The sequence below is a fragment of the Prinia subflava genome, chromosome 4 (genome assembly GCF_021018805.1).
Source record: "Prinia subflava isolate CZ2003 ecotype Zambia chromosome 4, Cam_Psub_1.2, whole genome shotgun sequence".
NCBI classification, from domain to species: domain Eukaryota; kingdom Metazoa; phylum Chordata; class Aves; order Passeriformes; family Cisticolidae; genus Prinia; species Prinia subflava.
In genome coordinates this window covers 33,614,006-33,636,627 of record NC_086250.1, presented here as the reverse complement: position 1 = coordinate 33,636,627, position 22,622 = coordinate 33,614,006, and the positions used below count along the sequence as shown (strand labels likewise).

The 22,622-nt window shown below is 38.5% G+C and overlaps 2 protein-coding genes across 6 annotated transcripts in view; one reads left to right on the top strand and one right to left on the bottom strand.

Moving 5' to 3' along the window:
• Positions 1 to 461: 461 nt before the first annotated feature.
• CCDC59 (coiled-coil domain containing 59) lies at positions 462 to 7,094 on the bottom strand. Its single transcript, XM_063396403.1, has 4 exons — positions 6,848 to 7,094; positions 5,354 to 5,576; positions 4,484 to 4,583; positions 462 to 1,827 (listed from the first exon to the last, which is right to left on the bottom strand). The coding sequence occupies exons 1-4, from the start codon at positions 6,975 to 6,977 to the stop codon at positions 1,666 to 1,668; spliced, it is 615 nt and encodes a 204-aa protein (XP_063252473.1). The 5' UTR covers positions 6,978 to 7,094; the 3' UTR covers positions 462 to 1,665.
• Positions 7,052 to 22,622, top strand: part of METTL25 (methyltransferase like 25) — a 53,721-nt gene continuing 38,150 nt past the window's right edge. For all 5 annotated transcript variants that reach the window (XM_063396401.1, XM_063396399.1, XM_063396402.1 and 2 more), the window contains exons 1-3: positions 7,052 to 7,304; positions 12,175 to 12,339; positions 16,902 to 17,002. In XM_063396401.1, coding sequence (XP_063252471.1) covers positions 7,052 to 7,304; positions 12,175 to 12,339; positions 16,902 to 17,002 — 519 coding nt within the window. The remainder of the gene's footprint in view (positions 7,305 to 12,174; positions 12,340 to 16,901; positions 17,003 to 22,622) is intronic.

Below are 22,622 nucleotides of genomic sequence, written 5' to 3'. Positions count from 1 at the left end.
GTCTACCTCATTAAATTCAAACACCATTTTCCACTGAAGATAACAGCTTTATTTATATTATCTATAGGGAGCAAAATATAAAACCCTGTCAAAATTAAATAAGAGAAAAAAATCATGAATATCAGTAAAAATGTTGACACAGAATAAATTCATGCTTTTTATATCTATAATTTCTACAGAATGGACCACTTTGAGTAATCAAAAAGCATTAAATAAAGCTTTAACTGCATTGTCTTTGGAGAATTAAATGTATGTGCTGTATTCACAAATATTTTAACTTATTTATCTAAGATGACAAAATGTCACATTTATGATTACAGTGGAATACAAAATATAACATTACATCTTTATAGGGTGAGGAGATGCTGCCTTCAGCAGATATATGTTCCTTGATTCTAAGTTCAGAATGCTGGGGGATTTTTAATTCTCATCAGGAAAGAAGATGCAAACTGAAAACCGCATTTATAAAAGATAAGGTTGGCTTTTATTTATTAAAAAATAGGGTTATTAAATCTTTGGTGTTAGTGAATTTTTTGTATCCAAGAACATTGTCTGATGAAGTTTGATGACCAAATGTTTTCACATAACTTAAATATGCAGTAGCGTGGATCCAGACTTGGAAGTCGTGTTGTCAACACCCAGGGATGCTGAGAAAGCTGATTTTGTGCCCTGCATGTAAACATGTTGTAAAATTTCTAGAAGCTTCAAATGCTCAGTATCTGCACAATCAGCTTCCTGCAATACATCTGATGAATCTTGGCCACATCAGATACACTGTGTGCACACCGAAAGGAGAATTCCTATGTGCACAGCTAATCCTACAAGCTGAGACCAGATAACTTCCTGCCAAGGGGATGGCCAGCTGTGGAGGGCAGCTTCTTCCATTCCTCCCTGGAAAACTGTCCTGTCACCAGTGAGCAACCACAAAGTGGGATCCTCAACTATAGTTTCTCAACTGGGTTGATGGCAAGATACTAAAAAAATAGATGCAAATGTAGGGATAACCCCTCTTTTGGAGGGGTTAAACCATAAACCCAGACTTGAAAATATTGATCCAAACTGCTGTTAATTAAAAGCTACATCAAAGAAAACAAATTTCATTACAAAGCTATACACAAAAGGTAGAGCAATTCACATGTTACAAGTTACAAAGCAGCTTTATGAATGGGCCAACAATTATTTTATCGAGATCTTTACCAAACCATTCCTGGACCTTTGGCAAGTTTTTACTCTTTGTGGAGAATGACAGATAATAGCCATCCTAGTATAGCACATGTACTTTGTTTTCATGTGCCAAACGTATGCAAGTGCACACAAAACATGCTCCTAGGACTGGCAGTTCTTGAGATATGAAACATGTCACACGCATCATTTTAGTCCTCCCAAGTGAGTGCAATTTTAGTAGTCACAATTGCAGGAAGTATTAGATTCGTGGTCAGATAGTGCTACAGCCTGTTATTTTGAATTCAAGATGTCACACAGCTAATAGAATTTCAGTTTAGAAACACAGATCCCTTTCACTCTCAGCATGAATGATGAATATATCATTACTGGACTGATGGGATAAATCAAAGCAATAACTAAAGTAATACAGAAGCAAAAAGACATTATTTATTAAAAGTAATTTAATAAAATGTCCACAGCTAACTTAAATACATGCATGGGTTATGTATTTTTCTGTATTTTCTGAAGAAGAAATTCTACTTGTAAATTTAGATTTGGCTGTCCTTTCTTTGTCTTCTTACTCAGTATTTTATAAGCTTCCATTTTCTTTTTCTTGTACAAACGCTGAGCTTCTTCCCTTTGTTGTTTTCTTTTTTCTGCTTCCTGAAATTAAATAAATATGTAAGATTACGAAACAATTACAAACCACCTGTGACTGTAAAGCTATTGATAAGCAATCAAGTCCATTTTTGTATAGGTACTGGTAATTAGGTGTTGTACTGCCAATAGAAACACCATTTCTTTAAAGCTGAATCAGTTCTTTCAGCACATACTGCAATTAAAACAAATTATACAGCCTCAAGCTTCAAGTGGTAAGCCAAGTTTTCTTCAGCAGAACATCCTACAATAAGGTGTGCTGCTGCAATGTATACTACTTCCTTTCTGTGAAACGTGCTCCTTGACTACTCTCCTTAAATGACAAACTCACAAAAAAGTCCCCACTTTGTCTTCTTGAGTGCAAGAAAGAAAAAGGTGATGCAGCAGCTCCCATGTGAGTATCTTGCCAATCCAGATGTGCTAGGATATGGGATAGGGATGGGATAGGCTGATAGGATATGGAACATATCTGGACCATGAGTTGGGTGGGTTTGTGATACTAGGACAGCATTATCTAGGGAAAATTAATCCAGACCAAACTACTAGTGACCTGCCCTCTTTCAAACAACACAGACTGCTGTCTTTATTTTTAGGAGAGATGGAACAAACCTACAATCCCTAATCAAATTTTCACCTGTAAAACCTTCCATGAAGCACACATACAACCAAATTACTAATGGAGTGTTAACTGTATATGGAGGGACTATCAACACTATATAGATAGTCACCACAATGTTATGTTCAGATTTTATCCAACATCTCACACCCCCTTCTCTAGTGTTGTAATTTTGCTCAGTAATTTGGGCAAACATCCACAAGCCAGATAAACAGCTTATTTCACTTTTATCATGTCCTACCAAAATATGCCAGACACCACAAATCAGACTGAAAGACTGCTTACATTTGGATAATTTCTTCTCATAAAGTTTGTTCTTTGAAATGCAGTGCCATGCTGATCACATACGCAAGCATTTCTGCAGAATGCCTGAATAGATGATAATTTATGGATCATATTTTTGTTTTCCACAGCATAGATGGCTTCAGTGATGTACAAAAACTAGTAAGAATTGCTCTCTGATAGAAAATTTACAGGGCATAACTCAAGGAAAAATTTCTGAACAGAAATCTAAGAGGCCTCAGGAAAAAACCCCAAACAATCCAATAAACACATATGCAGAAATATGCACAGATAACCTCTCTCCATTCAGAATCCTTGAGCTATTTTACCATAGTGACTAATACAATTTATTCCCCCTTTTTTAAAAAAACCAGAGCAGCATCAGCTCTAACTTACCTGTAATTCACTTCCTATCTTATAATTTTTCTGCTGTTCAGCATATTCTTGTAAACAACACCCAGTTAAGCTACCAACCAAATGCTTACTTCAAAGCAAGAACTTTCACCTCACTTACACAGTTGCAACTTATATTCATATTTTTTGTGATCTTTACTAAATCCTATGGGGTTTTTTGGCCAAAAAAGGCCTTTGAGAAGGCCAAAATTGTATCTTTAGGCTTATTTCTCTTCCCAAGATAAATAACAGCAAATCCAGTGTTGGCTAATACATCTGACAGCGAAGTACATTACTTTTTCATGCTCCACTTAAGTACTCCACCTAAATGATTACTGTTATTGGGGCACTTAGCTCCTGTTTTGCTTAATTATCTTTGACAAAACTAAAAATGCCAACACCCGCACCCAGACAACTCCTATGAGCTGCTCAAAGAGAACTCCCTGCAGTCTTACTGGGGCTTTGCTTGTTTCCATCTTCTCTACATAAACTGGTCGTAACATTAATTTCTTCTGACACAATCTGTAGCTAGTATGTAAAAAAGCAGCCATCAGCTGAATAACCATGTAACTCACCCAGAATCACAGATCAGTTTGCATAAAATTAAATATAGCTGAACTGAAGTAACAGTATGTTTTATACAGCTATACAGCTGTATAAAGATACAGTTTTATTGTATACAGCTTTATACAGTAGCTACTGATATTTAGTATGTCACCAGGAAGTTACACAGCTTCTACAATGTTACACTGTGTGTCATTTTACAGTGCAACAAACAATGTCCAGGGAGAGAAAAAAACTAGTTTAATAAGGACCTCTCAATCCTTCAAGAGAGGTATTTGACAATGATATTACAATATGCCCTGTAAAACAATTCCAATTAAATTCGAATGAAGTGAATTACTAAAAATTTTGACTGTGGATCCTATTACATTTAATTGTTTCACTGTTAGTTAAAGTACATAAAAAGGTAAAATGAAGACTGCATTATGATAATGCTCTAAGAAACAGCATGGGCATTTCATTTTTCACCACAAGATGATGGTATTGTTATTACTTCCCCTTCTACAAAATTTAAGAGGTCTAGTACAATCCCCTGGGGTATGCTGATCTAAGCTCTAAGCTTTTCTTGATGTATCAACTGACATAATAAAATCCTGCTATCAGCAACTGCAAGATAAAATTAGTAAGAACAAAGAGAATGATCCTTTGAACACCCACGTGCTTGAATACCACTGTCAAGTTGAAAAAGACTGAAAGTTCCAATACCTCCTATGGTCTTCTCTGGGTTCACATGGAAGACTGAGAGGTAGAAATGGTATTAATCTAGATTTTGTTTAAAATCAAGAAAGAACTCAGTTTAAGATTTACCTCTTTCTTTCTAGCACGCTCAGCCTTTATTTTCTCATACTCTTCTTTTGCCTTCTGATTGGACGTTTTATTTTTAAACTTCTCTTGAGTCACAACTGACCTGGAAGAAAAAGTACTCGTTCTTGAGACACTGATTAACATCCAGCAGACACAACCATAGATACCACAGCCACTGCAGAATCACAGCACAGTCTTCCCCTGCTTCTCGTGTACGCAGGGAAGTTAACTACAAACACAGGTTTCAGAACGCTCATCCTTCTACACTGAATGGATTGTTTGCACCACTCTTATGTGATACCCAACACCACTCCAGGCCAAGCACAAGCACTCAGCAGGAAAACATAAACTGAACTTCTTCAATGCCAAATGCACCAAAGACCAGAGTGCACACAGCTTTTAGTAATGCATACACCTTTTCTGCTGTATCTTCACATGGATGGTGTTTCCTGAAGCTTAAAGACTGCCTAAAAGTAGGCAGAACTCCCCATCATTCAAGCTCCTCAGAGCTGGAAAATCTCAACATACAAGCTGAGAGCTGCATTCTCTTTCTAGTTCCAACACATGGAAGCAACTGCAGAGAGACAAGAACATTTAGAAATACCACTCTCTTATGGAAAAAAAAGGAAAAATATTGCTTTTATTCTCATCTCCATCTGGTGGCAATACTGTGCAATGACGCCTCATTGTCTCAAGTACAAAACTAGTTACACTGCCATTTATTTTTCTAACAACCAGGAAAATATCTTTAAGACGTAATGGCATTTTTAGTAAAGCAAATCACCACACTAAAGTCCACGTGAACTGTTAAGATCTAAAATATTTCTTTAGTGAAAGTATTACTTTTTTAAAAGACATACTTTGAAAACTTACTCTGCTGCTTTATTAAGCTTTTCTTCTGATGACACCGAATCATCTGGAGTCCTCCTCCGCTTCTTAAGCTTTTCCTCCTCGGCAAGGTAAAGATGTTTCAAGTGCTCTGGATAGGTATCAGTAAACTGGTCAGCCTGCTGGGAATGCACTTGTCTTCTCTTTTTCAATAATTTCCTGTACTGTTGTTCAATCTTTTGTTTCCTCCGAAACGCAAATCCTCGTCCTGAAAGCATCAGAAAAAGGGAGTTAAATACCTAAAACAGCACTAAAATAGGACCAAGCCATCCCACTTTTGTCTGGACCTTTTCAATCTGTTTTCTTTCCAAACTGAAAAGCGACTACATGTGGCAATTTTAGTAAGGACCAGTCATAAGTTCAAGGGAAAAACTCCTATTATTAGGTTGTTCCCTACTTCATCAGTGCAGCTGGCACAGATTTACTGCAAATTCCTGCCTAAAGCCCCAGGAGAGCATTGCCAACATCGCTACTTAATGCCCACTCACCATTACACACCTTTGCCAATGCTTTTAGAACCCAGTGAAAAGATGTATCAACATTTCACTTCACTCCTACTTTTGACAGCTTCTAAAGCAATATCAAAATAGATTCCAAAATAAGCTCCTAAAGGCAGTCTCAAGAAACCACTGATAATAATGCTGGTACCAGTAGTGTGTGGCAGCTGTGATACAGGGAAAAAATTCCCTAAATCATCCTATCACTCTACATTAATAATCCACTACATCTTTTCATTTAAATAGTATTTTATTCCTACTACTTTCTTTCTACACGTCCAGGAAGAGCTTTTCTACAGCTACATCATAGAATGATTTCTGCTTAAAGGAAAGCTCAGACTTGGGCTGTTTCAGTCTTGACCATTAAAGAAAACTTATGAAAGCTGAAACTAATGCTTTTTTCTTAATACCTTATTTTTTTATTGCGTTAGCCTTAAGAGCTATTGACTTTCATAATATTCACTAACAAAACAGTTTCTAAAGGAAAATCAAATGAGTTCCAACTTTTCCTTTTATTCTTTCTCCAAAGCTGACGCTTCAGCAAAGTGCTGCTGAAAACCATGTTCTTTTACCTATTCATTTTTACATCCACATAATTACCTATGAATAATCAGAATGAATAATCATAAATACCTATGAATTTCTCAGACACACTTCCTTTTTTAAAGCACACTTTTCTATGGAGAAAACTCAAAGCGAGTCCCACGCCCGAATACCATCACCACCCGGCCCAGGGGCTGCAATCCCGAGCCCGGGAGCTCCAGCTCACACAGGCCGCCCCCAGCCAGCCCTGCAACCCCGAGCCCACGGCCACGAACACCCGGGGGCGAGGGGGGCTGGGGGCTCCGCCAGCCCAACCCGCCCCCAAGCTTGGCAGGGCCGGCCCCCGGCGGCACGCTCGGGTCGAGCCAGCTCGCAGCTGGGCCAAGGAGTCGGGCCTCTTTCGGCGCCCCCCTCAGGCCCCCCGGCGGCCCCGACTCACCCTCCTGGACGCTGCCGACCACGCTGCGCAGCAGGACGGGCCTCCACCGCCGCTTTCGGCCGGGCCCGCGGGACGCCGCGCCCGCCTTGGCCGCCGCCGGCCCGGGCCCCTCGCGCCGCGCCGCCGCCATCGCGCTCCCGGAGCCGCGCACCGAGATGACGTCACCGAGCTGCGCCGCCGCGCCGACGGGCCGCACGCGGGGCCATGTCGCGGCCGCTGCGCGCGCTCCCGGCCCAGCCGTCCCCGGCCGCGGCGGCGCGGGCGCTGCGGCGCGCGGCGCGGTTCGTGCGGCGCGCGCTGCCGCTGTGCCGCGCGCACACCGTGGAGTTCTTCACGCGCGGGCTCTGGGAGCGGCTCGTGGCGCCGCGCCCCGACGCCGTGCTCGAGGCGCTGCGCGCGGCCGGGCCGCTGGCGCGCCCCCTGGCGGCGGGCTCGGGCGCCGCGGCGGCGCCGTGCGGTGAGTGGGGCGGGGCGGGGCGGGGCGGGGCGGGGCGGGGCGGGGCGGGGCGGGGCGGGAGCCGGCCCGCCTCAGGCGGAGCGCAGCCCTCAGGGAGTTCAGCGGCGGGGCTGGCGGCCGTGGGCTTGTGACGGTGGCCTCGTGTCGTCAGTTTCGTCCTGTTCATTTGGAAACGAAGCGAAACTCTAATGTCAGATTCCTTCCCTCTGACGGACTCCCGAAGAACACAATAAAAATGAAAAAAGACCCAAAAACCAAAAACAAAACCAACCAACCAACCAACAAACAAACAAAAAAACCCCAAACACCGAATCAAACAGGACATACAAAAAACCTCCACCAGTTCAAAGATGTAACAGTTAAAAGTCCTCCGAGTGTTGGAGCTGGAGATGCGGAGGACAGCTGGAAATGGCTTAGACACCGCTTTCCTGTGCATCTGTAATAGTGTGTCTGGCACAGGAAAGCAGCTGTTTTACTGCTGACGAGATCAGTTTAAGAAGCACTTCATATTTTTAGTAATTTTCACGTAACTGAAGAGGAAGCCAGCCAGGCTGCTGAATGTCCTGCAGTCCAAGTAGGAGGGAAACGAACCAGCATTGCTCCTCCAGGCAGGGCACAGAAATGAAGATAAAGCATCTGAAAGCCGTGGTATTTGGGGGGACCGAGCCCAAGCAAAGAGATCATTTTAAAATCCAAGGTGAAGTCTCTGACAAAGCACTTAGCTGAGAAAAGCCATCGCCGTGCCAAGGCGTATGGAGTGTAGGTAGCTGTCACATTGCGTTAACTCTGAAACCCTCCGTTAAATGGCACGCGAGGCAGGAAAGCGTGTGGTGTGTAGGAGAAGGCTCCATGGAAAGTAGCTTGTGCTTTTTGGCATAGAGGACAAGCTAAAATAATGGTTTGGACTCAGAAAGAGGTTGAAGAACTATGAATTGCTACATCACTAGCAACATTTCTCTGTTCAGTCTAAAGACCTCTCAAAATATTAACTGTAAGACTCATTTTTAAAGGGTTGAGTTATTTGGGAAAAATCCCAGAGTTTATTTGTGCATGGAAAAGACACTGGATTATGAATTACCTTCAAGAGCCAGATGGAAACAAGACAGTGGTCTGGTCAGCAAGCAAAAGTGTTGGGAAGCAGCAGGGACAAGCTTAATGTTCTTGACAGGTAATGTCAGAGTCAGAACTGATTCAGAGCAACAGGACATAAAATTGAATGTAACTAGAGGCTGGAACAAAACTAATTATTAGAAGAAATCATCATAAAGAAAACAGTAAAGGAAAATTACTCTGATCTAACCTTCTATGAGAAGGTCCATGGAATGTTTCAAACACTGAGTGGTGGCCTGTAGAGTAGAATGAGAATCAGAAAGGCAGAGTATTGTTTTATAGACTTCAAAATCAGAAAATAATTTAATCATTTGCATTCAAAATGCATGTTACAGAATCTGATGCAGAAATTACTAGAACAAAAAAACAATTTATGTCTAAAATTAAGCATGTCTTTTAAAGAGTATGAAGCTTTTGTACTGTGTCTAAAATATGACATTTTTTCTTTGGTTTCTGCAGAGATTGTTTCTACTTATTAAAAGGGAAAAGGAAGAATTGCCCCTTTTTTCTGCCTTTAAAATTATAATATGCTATTTCAGAGAATGCACTGTTAGTGGAGGGGGCATATGCTTGCTGATTTGTTGATTCATTACCTGACTCATTTGACTGCACGGTATCTGTCCATCCACTCATATGATGAAAATATTTCGTAGTAGAATATGAGTTTTTCAGTGAAGATACCTGCAAACATCTGCTTACATTTGCAAAATAATGCACTGCTAACCTGTATTAAAATTAGGAGAGAGAGAGGGAAATGTAGTATCATAGCTTATTTGAGTGCATTAGTGCAACTCAATAACATTCGAGATCAGAAACCAACTATTAAAAGGTCTTGAAACCCAGTATAAACAGCGATTACTCTTCCTTGTTCAAGTCATTTCATTATAATGACCATATGAAGGATGGAAGGGTTGTTTTCACTTGTACTCTGCAGAAAAATATAAGATCCCTTTTCAGTTTCAGGAACTGTTTTGAATACATTGAAAATCTGACACTTGCCATATTGCATTTTGTTCATCACATAATTTCTGTTAATTGGATACAGGCACAGACAAGTCTGTGTTTAAGTATTTTCATATTTTACTGTAAATTACTGTTTGTACTGTGATTCCAACTTTGGGGCATATGTTTCTTTCCTCTGAAGATTTGTTTGCAAGTGTATAGACTGACTGGTTAAAAGACATGCTAGATTTCCTCTTGTGAGCATCCAGAGTAGAAACGTGTCAAAAAACCCTAACATTTTTAATATTCATAAATAATGCAAATTTCACCAACTACCGTTCTGTAGCTTGAGGTTAGGCTTCAGATGTGGCGGTGTGCGTTTGTGATTATGAGCTTTGTTTAGACCTTTTGTGAACCCTCATTTGATGAAAGCTGAGACAGAGACTTTATGAAGGACTTAGCAAGTGACCTAGAAGGTTTGTGTCAGGAGGACTGGTGGACAGATGAAGGAGAAGATTCTGGAAGGGCTATTTGGAGTAGTAGCTGAGGGCGTCGACAGAAGGATTAAGGAGGGAAGAAACTGAGATAGGGGAAGTAGAAAAGGATTTTGGAGTGGATTGCTATTGTGGGTGAAATAGGGATGTACGGAAATGACATTAGGAATGTTTTATTAAGGTTTAATTATATTACGTTTGTATGGGTTTAGTTCTCTATATCCCCTCCTCCCTAATTGATATTCAGGCTCCCTGCTGAGTTACTTACAGCCAGTTCTATGTTTAGCACAGCAGTTAGCTGTCAATCCCCTTTCCCGCCTTTGAGTTTCTCCTCCCCAATCCTCATGATTGGTCCTGGATTCCCAACTCCTCCCCTGTACCCCCCAGAGATAGTATTTGATTTGTCTAGAGGTAAGGAGACACCCCTTTCCCCGCCCCTATTCTAGTCCCTTAAAAGCTGCTGCACAGCATTGTTCTGGGTTCAGATTGCCTGGTTCTTGGTTGTGTTAATAAATCCGTTCCTGTTCTCGCTGCGTCTGGACCCTCCCTTCTTTGCTTCTGCACGCTTGGAAAGCCTTGGAGAGGAACGAGAAACCTCTCTTAGTGGAAAAAGAACCCAAAGAGATCAACTCTGCTCAGCCTGCAGCAGGTTGACCCTGCTTTACTGTGCCGTGGTGCACGAGCTAGCCCGGCAGAAAGCAACAGGCTTTCAAAGCACCGCGACATTCAGATGCCTTAATTCAGTTGGTTCCTTTTTTTCAACTGTCAGACTGGGAAAACAATTTAAGTTCGGTGGGACAGTTATTACAGGTGATACACTGGCAATCTGGTGTGAGATCCTGCTAGTTCTATCATGTTCTTCCACCAGATAATCAAGTTAAGGAGTGTTATAAAACACAGGTATTGCTGCACTGGATTTCAGTGAAGTGAGCTTTGTAAGAACAGTAATTATATTTTATGTCAGCTGCTGAGAAAGTGAAGGCACACCTATTTTCTTATCTTTCTGTAGTAAATCTTAGAGAGGAGACATTGGAAAGCAAAGTTGCCCCTTCTCCCTAAAAGCTGCGATCTTTATTTCTGGTCTCTAATACCCTGTTACAATCATACCCTTCATGAAGACTACAATAACTAAAATTTGTTCAGACAAGGAAGTTGTTTATGAAGAAATGTGGCTTTCTTTTTAGATTTTGTAGCAGAGAGAAGTAAAGTAAGAAGTGCTGTGCAGCCAATGAAACAATGTTAATTCTGGTCATAGTTTAGACAATCTTTATGCTTTCTTAGATACAAAATCTGTTTGCTGTCGGTGTGCCTTTGTAGTGTCATATCACAAAAATTAACATGGTTTGGGATTGTTTTCAGTGGGTTGTAATATATGCATGACCTTTAATTGTGGTCATGGAAGGAAATTAAGAGCATTAGAGCTGAGGTCAATCAAAACAGCTGTATCCATTTTCATGCTAGATTCAGGAAAGCTACTGCTCTAGGTATGTACTTCCCCAAAATCTCCCTATGACTCAAAAGAGAGACCAGGAGACTTTTCCCAAATCTTTGGAACAATGGGATTGCTGGACTGGTTGCCTTTTATATATTGAAAATAATTACAAATATATAAAAATTATTAGCAAAACCATGTGGAATTCACAAATAGTTTCAGGTAAAATAGAGAGGAATAAGAAAATACAAAACAATATCAGAATTAATAAATTATTCATACTAATATGTTTCGCTTAAAAATATATATACATTTTTGAAACTCAGTACTAAGTAATACCAAAATGAAGTATTTCATCATGAATCTAACAAAATACACATTGGAATCTAACTTTGGCCCACACCTGATGGGAAATAAAAATTAATTTGATTTTCCCAGTATTCGTAAGTTTTAAAGCAGCGTGGAAAGTATGTGAGTTGAGTGATTGTGAATCCAAACATTTCATATACTGAACAGCTGCATTCCTTAAAAAAAACCCTAGCAGCACACATTGGCAGATAGAGATGGCTAGGACATTTATAAAGGAGCAAGTTTGTAAACAGGAGAGAAGTGATAATGTTGACTAAATTAGCTTGTCAATTATACTAAAGTAGGTCTGCTGAAACAACAGATTTTGTCACGTTTACACTGATTCAGTGAAGAGCAAAATTTGACCTCGGTTCTGAAGGGGGAATACAGCTGAAGAGAAATGATGATTTTTTGCACTTAGGGAAGCAAGATAAAGGGCCAGTTATGTCTGATACTAAGTATTTATTCCCTGTAGTTCTGTCAGCAGTACCAGAGAGCTGTTAAGCACTGTTTACAAAATATTTTCCTTTTCTTTTATGTGCAGATGATGACATCTTTTCCAGTGCCTTTTGTGAAAACTCTGAGAAGCTTATCAATGTACATTTGTTTGCCCTGGCTGCTAAGTATTATTCTTTGTCCAACCTTGGAGTCTGTACCCCGTTAGAAGATGTGCTTGAAGCACTGAAAGGAGACAGTGAAGGTGCAACAGGTATATTTACATTTGTATTTTAATGTGTACTTATTCACGGTAGGACTATATGAGAGCTTTGGTTTTGGAAGGTAGTTTGTTTTTTGAGGGTTTTTCCTACATAATCCTCACTTCCATTTTTATTTGTTCTTGGATAGTTTCTTTATTGTCTTTGTTTATGAAACGGATTCTCTTGCTAAAATTTGAGCATTTGGTATCTATAGACCCATCATGGGATTCAGTTTTAAAGGGGATGGGACAGAGAAGTGGGCACATCACTATTTGAGATACCTTGTTAATTCTCTTTGTTTGTCTTGTCCCTGAGTGTCAAGAATCATAGTTGCTACTCATGCTTTTCTTAGAAGTATCACCCTAAAATACAGCAAATGTTTGAGGTCTTAGAAAAAAAAGATTTTATTAATTCTGTATTTTTGGGAATAATACCAATTATATGTGATAAAACAAGAGTAATTTCATTTTCTGTAGTTAAAGAAATTGAATTAAAATGCTCTTAAATTGGCATCAAGTTGGACACTGGGAGTCTTACCCTGATTATAATTTTTAAATCAGATAATAAACTGACATTTATGCTTGCTTGGACTGCTCATTTTCACTGCAAATATGCTATTCATGGAATCCTCAGCCTCTCTAGATTTGTCACAATCTTTGAGATTGCTCATTAATTTTTAAGAGACAGACTGAGCAGCTCTCTACCTTTGCCTTCTAGCGCTTTTTATTTCTGGGATGCATTAAAACTCCTGACATTTCTTATCCTAAGTGATAGCACCATCATACAAATGTTGTGCATCTCTCCCATTGTCTGCAGTGATCTCTTTCCAGTGTTGCCATTTTTCATGGCTGGCTCCCCAGGTTTTTTCAGAAGTATAGAATGCCATTGCTGAGCTACTCCTAATGATTTGTAGTGCATTCCTCTTACTTTCTGGCTTCTTTCCCTATGCTCTTAGTTCATTGGAAACCCTTTTTTCTTCTGTGGTAACTGTATGCTGCTTTTCTTTCCCACCAACTTTTTAGCTATTTTAAATTTTACTCTATCTCCTTCCCCATGTTCCTCTTAACTTTCTGTAATTCTCTAGTTCTACCTTTTTATACTTGTACTAGAGTTCATACCTGGATTAACTTTCTTAGCCAAAACTGTAAGGATTCTTTTATCTTTTTGTCGTGCAGAATGGAGCGTCAGGAATAAGGCAATTGCTGAATATTTTGTTCTCTGTGTGGCAGGAGTGATGCTTAGTTGGGGAACTGGGGCCTGGGTTTGTATTTTTGCAGTACTTCTGAGTTGTACTTCTTGGGAAAAATAAAATGTGTTCCAAATGTGTATAATAGAATTATAACTCAAAACCTTTGTGCTGAATTGGCAGTAAATATCAGTTAAATTAACTTAATTGAAGTTCCTGGCAAAGGCAAAATACCAACTTATGGATTCATAATGTGCAAGTTGCCAAATGAAAGATGTGATCTTTTAATTTTTAGCTATTTCAGATATTTTGGACTTATTTCTGTATTTCAGAAGATATGCTCATTCCCTGACATACTAAAGCTTACAGGTCAAGAGAAATGTAAGTCTGAGAAGACTGGCAACTTTATGATGGTGTTGCTTATATTCTGAAAAATCTGCATCAGGATAATTCCGTTTAGTTTCAGACGTTTTTAATACGTTTTCTTCTTCTAAGAGAGACTTTTGAGCCTATTCCCACAGTTTGCATACTGACATACTTCTCTAGTTTCTTCGCAATCTTAATGTAGATATATTGCTATCCTTCCTGGGAATAATTGGGAAGCACGGATATTTTTGTGCATGTTGTGGACACAACTACTCAGAATGGAGTTCTGACTCTGAAGGGTGTTCTCTTTGCTTTGTAACCACCCAGAAGTGAGGGTGGGATTGAGACTACTCCACCTGTGCAGTGTGCTTATGGCCAAGGTAATAATCATGCCATGCAGTGACTACTAATGAATCCATCTTTAAATTCCATGTGCTGGAATATCACTTTGCCTCAGAAGGGTTTTTTGGAGTATATGGTTAGTCCAGTTCCTCTAGATCCTGGAGTTAAATCACCTTAGTAAACTTCTGTATAGATGGTATTGTATGGTGTGGACTATGGATTTATACTTTTTTGTCTGGTGTATCTGAATTTTCACAGGTAGCTGGGGGTATAAAACCCCTGCACTCTGCCATAGCAGATCTTAAAAACTTGTATTAGCCCTTTATAAAAATAGTCTCTCCTCAATTTGCTCAGCTTCACAACTAAAAATGTAGCTGTAAATGGCACTACAGAGTTAAAGCAGTTCTTCAAATGGAATACAGGTACTCATGCTAGGGATTCCCAATGGAAATGAGCAGCATTTCATTACCAACTAAAACTGGTAACATTAAGCTTTTTGTTACTCTGTCATATCCAAGCTACTTCTGTGAAGTGTTTGAAACCACACTTTATCTTTTTTTCATCACAAAGGGAGATGGTTCTATAAATTTCTGATGTTTTTGAAATTGGTAGTTGTTCTGCCTACATCAGTTGTACACAAAATAAGGAAATGTACATGTATAATTATTTATTTCAAGAAAGTAATTTTGTGACAGCAGAAAGGATTTACACAGTTTGAGTCAAGCTAGTATTTTTTTTTTAATTCAAATTTTTGGTTGTCTGGGTAATATAAAACAGTCCCCAGATACATTTGTTTACATTAGTTTGTAATATCTGCTTATTTTTCAGAATAATGTACAAACCTGTCAGAATTTTCCATAAAAAGCAGGAAAAACAAAATTTATTTTTAAAACTGTAATTTTCTCCAAAAAGTATAATTGTCCCCGAGCTGAAATATAAGCAGTGTGTTATCCTGCAGAAAGCAGGGAATGAAGTCAAAAAATTCTTAAGAAACTTTTGTAGCTAAGGTGATGAATAAACTATATATGTAGATATAAACAAATTATGTTTTTTCTGTCTGGAACTGCAGCTTTTATAAGTTAGGTAATTGTTCTGGATTTCTACCATGTTTGAAATACTTGATTTGAATTAAGTGCTCTCTGACATAGTGCTTCACCTAGCATTACCCCATTCTGTCTTTTGACAGAATAGAGAAAAGAGTAAAGGTGCAGAATGTGGTCATCATCCAAAGTGAAAATGCTTTGGAGAAAAACAACTTTTATTTCTGTCAAGAAGTTAAATGTTTGTTTCTTCTCATTCCAATTCTGCTTTTTTTTCTGATGAGCCTATCCAGATGCAAAAATGTTCCAACATAAGCAAAAAGAGAGACCTTTTTTTTTTTAATTTTTTTTCCTGTTTGTTTTTCTTTAACCTGATATGCTTACAAATTAAGAGCTTTTTGGGATGCTGTGTAGATCTTTACAATTTTAAAATTAAGGAGATTCTTCAATGAGATGACAATGTTTCTGCTATTTGTATTGTTGAAGTCTTTTAGTTTAATTTTCCTTTTGTCAGTTCTTAGAGTCTATATCAGATTTTAAGTATTGTCATAACAGTTTATTATAAAAACCCTAGATGTTTAAGGAATAGACAGATCCCTTGGGGTTTGGGAAAAATAGAGAAAACGTTGGGTTTCTTATGAGCTCAGTTCAATTCCCCACTCTCTTTTAAAGAAGTAACACACTTGGCTCTGCTCCCAGCATGATCTGATCTGAGAAATGAACATGGTTTTTGCCTAACGATCAGTTTCTGGACAGATGAACACATACTGTGCATAGAGCAGAAAATGAGGAAGTACATTAATCTGCCTAATCATGTAGAAAAGTCCTGTTTTCTAGGAGCATGCTCATCAGTAATGATCCACTTTTTTCTACCATCACTCAGACTTACCATCAGTTTAACTAGATCCAAGTGTACTGCAGCATTGGACCTCTAAGAGAAATATGTGGGTTTCTCCCAAGGGAGTGACTTCTGAGCTCCTTCTTTGGCTGGGTGGCACAGAGGTTGGCAAGTGAGTTCTTGGTGTTGTCCACAAGCAATTAACCCATGATGGAGGTTGACTTCATCTCATTAACACATTCTTCAGCAACACTGAAATGAGTGATTTTCTGCCATAAAGATGTAACAGTTCTATAACCAATCCATAGGATAAATAAAGAAAAGTTCATCTTCCTCTGAATTTTCCCAGTATCACTCATAACTTTTACTAGAGATATATCCCTCTTGATATTGTCAGCAAATCTGCAGCATTAACAAGCTGTACAATGTGATTATTTATTATCCCTGCCCTTATATTTCATTTATGGAAAGGTAAATGTGTTACACGGGAAAAAATAAATATTCTATGAAAAGGAAAAAATAATATAGTTTTATAGTTATAACTGTTGTCTAATATCTGGTCAGGTATTAAATATGCTGCATCTTTAAAATCTTGAGTTTTACAGTGTGTTGAATGTTGCTAATTCATCCATGATTCAGAAGTTTACTCTTGTAATAATCTAGTGAGTTTTTAATTAAAAATTACTATCCTGAAAATATATAAACTGTGAAGTATATATTAGCTTTTTTTTCCCGATTGATCACAAATCCTTATTATTGCAGGTTGTGTTAATATGTTTTTCTTTTCCTAATGTGATGCAGGTATCACACCAGATGAGTTTATGAATAATAAGAAATCACATGAAGTGCAGGTGATGTCAGAGCTGGTAGACAGCATAGCGAATTATTGTGGGATAAAGCAGGTAAGAAAGCATTTCTTGCTGTGTGTTACCAGGTACCTTCTGAGTTATTCTCCTCGTTGTGTGCAAATACATCACTTTGATATTCTGTCACTGCTGTTCTTATTTTTCCTATATATTTTTGTAATAGGAACTAAAGAAGAGCTGTTGAGTCCAAACTGAAGGACAATTTTGTTTATAAATGTATTGTTCCAAAGGAGCTGCCTTTCAGTGACTCATAATCTCTCATGAGTAATTTTAAAAAGTTATGATCATCCTCTATGTGTTGAGCAGCTAAAAACTGTTCTGCTTTTTGGACTGGTACTGCCTTGTTTGTCAGTATTATGTTGCTGGCAGTTTTGCACGTGTCAGTAGGAGACCTGCCTTGTGTCATGCACACAAGGGTGTTACCTAGAGACCAAGGTGGAATATCTTGAGAAATTTTGAAAACTCCTCTTATTTGGATGCAAGATTTAAATTATTTCTGATTGTTTAATACTGTTCACCTTTATTCAACATAGATTGAGGTCTATAAATTAGAAACTTAGTTATGATGGTTTTAGTTTGAAGAGAAACCAAATTAAGCAGAGATTTATGTAAGAGTCTGTGTGAAATACATTTGGTAGAACATATATGAGGCCTGGACACCCAACAATTACTGCATGAGCTGGTTGTTTCTGACGTGGCTGTACATCTGATGGTAGTTTTGTCTTTGGGTGGTGAAAAATTGCAGGATTCCCTTCTCAAAACTGGTTGTAACTTAAACCTTTTTTATATGCATACAATTACGATCGCACAGTGCACTAGATCACTGTTTCAGTAAAACCTTGTAGAGGTTTATTTATGGATCTGTTGACAAAACACAAGCACCCCAGCAATACTTTTTTGAATAGTGTATAACACATTCTATTAGACAAAATGCACCAATACCATTTCCTCAGTGTACATACATGTGCCTTTTTGGTAAGCTTTTTCAGTGTTAAGCCTTATGTTAGATGCCATACCTTAGGCCTGTGTTGGGGTAAGGCTAAATTTTTCCGTACCTGGGTGAGCTGAGTTCACTTACTCATTTTAATCTCTCTAATGCTGGTAACTGGCCAATGTAGCTTCATCCTTGCTTTAAGCTAGAGGTGATGTGGGGCTCTCAACACACATTTGATTCCTTTCTACATCTGAGCTGCACTTGCTTTCCATGCAGGGGGCTGTAACTGTAAATGGAGATTTACTTCCTCCAGGCTAATAATTCATTCCCACAAGGATTTGTGGAGAACAAACTATGTTTTTTTAAAACCAAAGGTTAATAAGGTACCTGCCCAGATTTTATGGTGAGGGTATTTTCTCTCAGTATTCTTTTCTGTAAATAAATATATATGAGTATAGTTTAAAATTAATGTACCTGCAGCATCCCAAGTTGCTGATGCTCCCACCACAGGGAAAGCCCCAAAACTTGGATTTGGCTCTGAATTGCTGAAGCTGAACTTTGGTTAGGAGGTTATTTGGCTCAGACGGAGTTTAATTTAGATAAGTAATGCTGAACTCCTGCTAGATTTGTGTCAGGCCTGTGGCATCCTTGGAAACAGAGATCAAAATTCTCAGTCCTGACCATCTGTTTTGTGAGGAACAGCTGATGAAGACAAAGTTTTAGGCAGTGTTCTTAAAACTGGGATTGTCAAGTCAATAGAGAGCTTTAATTAAGGCCAAACATTACTGGGTGAGACACGATCAGTTTGTGAGCACCTGCGATCTCTTACAGCCATGGAAGGCGGTCGCTCCAGCAGCCACAGTGACCAGCCTGGGTGCCCTCCACAGCCCTGAAGAGGTTGTGCCCTGCAGAGGACAGAAATGCACTAGCAGCACATTTGTGAAAGTCTTGTATTCTGTCACGAGCATGCTTTTGGCCTTGTTTACCTTTTGTTTCAGGCAAGTATTAGTTGTTTAGGTACTGAAGACTTTCACGTACTGGAAAAGCTGTAGGAGAGTATAGTTTGCTTACATTGTAATAGTAAGTTGTCTCTGTGCTTGCTGGAAAGTGGTGTTTCATATAGCGTTTTCATTTAGCTTTAAATAGTTCCTGTGAGATTCAGGGATGAAAGGAAAGCAAAAACCCTGTTCAGAAAGTAAAAAAGTAAAGCCATCTTGATAACTTAACCGAAGTTTCAATGTAGCTGGTTACTAATAAAATCTCAAACCAATCATTATTAAGTACCTGTCAATATGCTGCAATTTCATCCAGTGATTACACACTTTAATCAAAAAACTTGGAGTATCTTTATACCTGGGATTATTTTCTATTTACATTTTAAAAACATTATAACATTTACAGAAAAATATTAATGCAGTATATCACTGAATATGAAATGCTGACTGCTCTATATTAACTTTTTTCCATTTTAGTCATAAACTATAACAATATTTATTTGTGCAAACATACAAATCCCTAATATATGAAAAGAGCTTTCCTGTTACTTTGGAACATAAAAAAAAAAGGCCTCCCTCTCAGTCTTTTAAAAGCAACTCCTTTTGTTTTTGTTTTCTTTCAACTTAAAAAAAAGTAGCTATTATAATATTTAGGAGGTTTTCCTTATTGAGTTTTTTCCATCCTTCTTGCAAAACAAAATATATGTAGCATTTAATTAAAAAATCTAGTGCCATGAAAACACCACATGTTTTACAGCAGCATGTGTCCTCAGGGTGTTTCTTTCAGATATTACAGATCACTGACAGCTTGAAAAATGCCCTCCATTTCACCTCCATATCCAGGCTGTATATAATGGGTGGTAGAGGATATTGCTCTCTGTTGGTATTTTATAATGTACAATAGTAAATAGTAAAATAAGAATAAAAGCAAAAATTTTACTTCTATGATCATTTCTAGGTTAATGATTTGAATTTAAACATTAAAGCAAAATAATTAGAGGGCTTTTTTTTCAGTAGTTTGCTGACCCTTTTAAGCACTGTTCCTATCATACAAGTGGAACTTTATTTTTGAAAGACGTTCTTGATTAAACACTGAAAAGCAGCCAATGTTGATTCCTCTTTGCTTAAGTGCACATTTGTTTTATTTATTGGTCAAAGTTTTCCTTGGAAATTGCAGCATGTGCAGCAAAAGTTTAAGTGTGTAATGTAAAGATGATATAATTCTGCATTCAGCATCCATTACATTTGTGATTTGATGATGGGATATGTTGGAATGCTTGATTGTGCCAGAAACTATGTTTAAACACAGGACCCAGCTCGCTGTGGACAAGACCTTTGGAGTTTATTATATCATGGAAATTTCATTTTAAAAGTTCATGCTTGACAGATATGCTATGGATTGCTTATTACCTTTTCCTATGTAATCAGTGGAAGGTAAAGCAGGGAATAATTTAGTGCAGTTTGTTTGTTTAGTGCAAGATCATTGCTCGCTATTTTTAGTCAATTTTTTCTTTTGCTTTTAAACTGTTCTCCCAGTGCTAATTTAACAATGCATTACTATTTTCTGTTTACTTGAGAAACTGCCCAAGCTGCAGCTGGTCTCCGTAGCCACCAGGGGTCATGCTTAGGAATAGTTCACTACCCCTCTCTTGTGTCCAAATGCTGTTTTTTACTGAAAAAAATCAGAACTTGAAGAAGTGGAGGAGTTCACACTCTACATAATTGTCATGTCTGTTAAATAAAAGAGTGGGTAAAATTATTCATTCAACACCTCTCTCGTTTCCAATGACAGAATCACAGAACGGGTCAGGTTGGAGGGGATCACGGGGGGTCATCGGGTCCAATTTCCCTGCTCAAACAGTGTCATCCCAAAGCACATGGCACAGGGTTGCATCCAGATTATTCCTTAATATCTCCAGTAAGGGAAACTCCACACCCTCTCTGGGCAGTCTGTTCCTGTCCACAGTCACCTGCACAGTAAAAATTTCTTCCTCACATTTAAATGGAACTTCCCATGCATCAGTTCTGCCCATTGCCTCTTGACCTGTTGCTCAGCAGCACTGAGAAGAGCCTGGAAACATCCTCTTAACACCCTCCCTTCCGATACTGATACCCTCAGTTGTCTCCTTTCAAGGCTGAACAGGCCCAGCTCCCTCAACCTTTCCTCATAAGAGAGGTGCTCCAGTCCCTTCATGATCTTTGCTGCCCTCTGCTTGACCTGCTCCAGGAACTCCGTGTCTCTCCTGTGCTGAGGTGCCAGAACTGGACATAGCACTCCAGATGTGGTCTCACTAGGGCTGAGTAGAGCAGAATATTGAGGATAAATGTGACAAATGAATGAAATTTTAAAAAGTATGCTTAGGTTATATAAATTCCATTTCACTGAATTCATTCCTGTACAGATTTATTTCAGAAGATTTTATGGTTATAGTTTGTCTAGATTACAAATATTTATCAATATCACATGATGACTACTGATGAGAAAGCCATGTGCCACCTGAGTAAACAATTTTTACCTAATATTGTGTATTCTCTGCTGTTCTGCATAGCCTTTAGTGACCTTGTCTCAATTTTTCCTTCCTAATTCCATGACTGTCCAAATCTTTTTATTAAGATAATGAATAAACCTTTCTTTCTCATTGAGAAAGAATATTGCTGTATTGAATATTTTTATCTGGTAAAAAATTACGCAGTTGGGTTTAAGATGCATCAGTGAAGTGTATGCTGCAATGTGGGTTTAGCAGTATCACTGTAACCTTCCTTACAAACATGTGACACACCAAGAACAAAACAGAGATGTTCTTGAATCAAACACTTCCAGGAGCTTCTACAAAGTCATTATATCTAATCAATATTATTTTTGGTCGGTACCTGGAGAGAGTTTTCCTAAGGAGAAAAACAGAAGTTTTTGTCTTTAGAGAAGTGTCACTCTGCCAATTCTCATAAAATATTGTGTTATGTATTTATTATATATTAAAACATGCTATATATATAGGATGTTATATAAAGCTGTGATTATGTACTGAAAGATCTCAGGATACTCTTGTTTCTGCTAATATTCTGTATGTGGTTTTCTTTCTGGGGTTACATCAGTCACTAAACTAGCACATGGTATCAGCTATGAGACAAACTAAACTGTCACTTACCACTCCTTCATCCAGAATGGGCAGTGCAAAGTCCATGTGGCTTATGAGCCCCTTTATTTTATTGGAAAAGCATCCACATGGTTAACAAAGCTGTGTGGATTGTTTTCACAGAATGGGAAAGCAGAATAAACAAGCATTTTGACATAAAAGGGTATCAATATCACCCATCTTTAGGTCAAATCTGAAGGGATTAAATTAGGCACTGATACTGAAGAAGCTTTTTGCTCTACACCCATTGGTAGTAGGCTCCTCAGTATGGGAATTACGTGCCTAAAGATGATTAGTGTGAGTGGTTTGTTTGTTAATTCTGACTCAGTTTAGCAAGGGCAGGTAGAATTGCTTGTGGTTTATGGTTATTTTTTTATTAGAAGAAAGGTCTGTGTCAAAAAATATACTGTAAGTCTTTACAAGAAGCAGGGTATGTGCATTACATAAACATTGCAGTCTGTTTTCTGGAGTACATCAGTTAAGACCTAATTTCGTGTTTTAAAGTCAGAAGGTGGATCAACAAAGCAAAAGAACCGAGTACATTAAGAAGTATGATACTAGTAAGGTAGCTGTTCAATCCATGCTTAAATTTT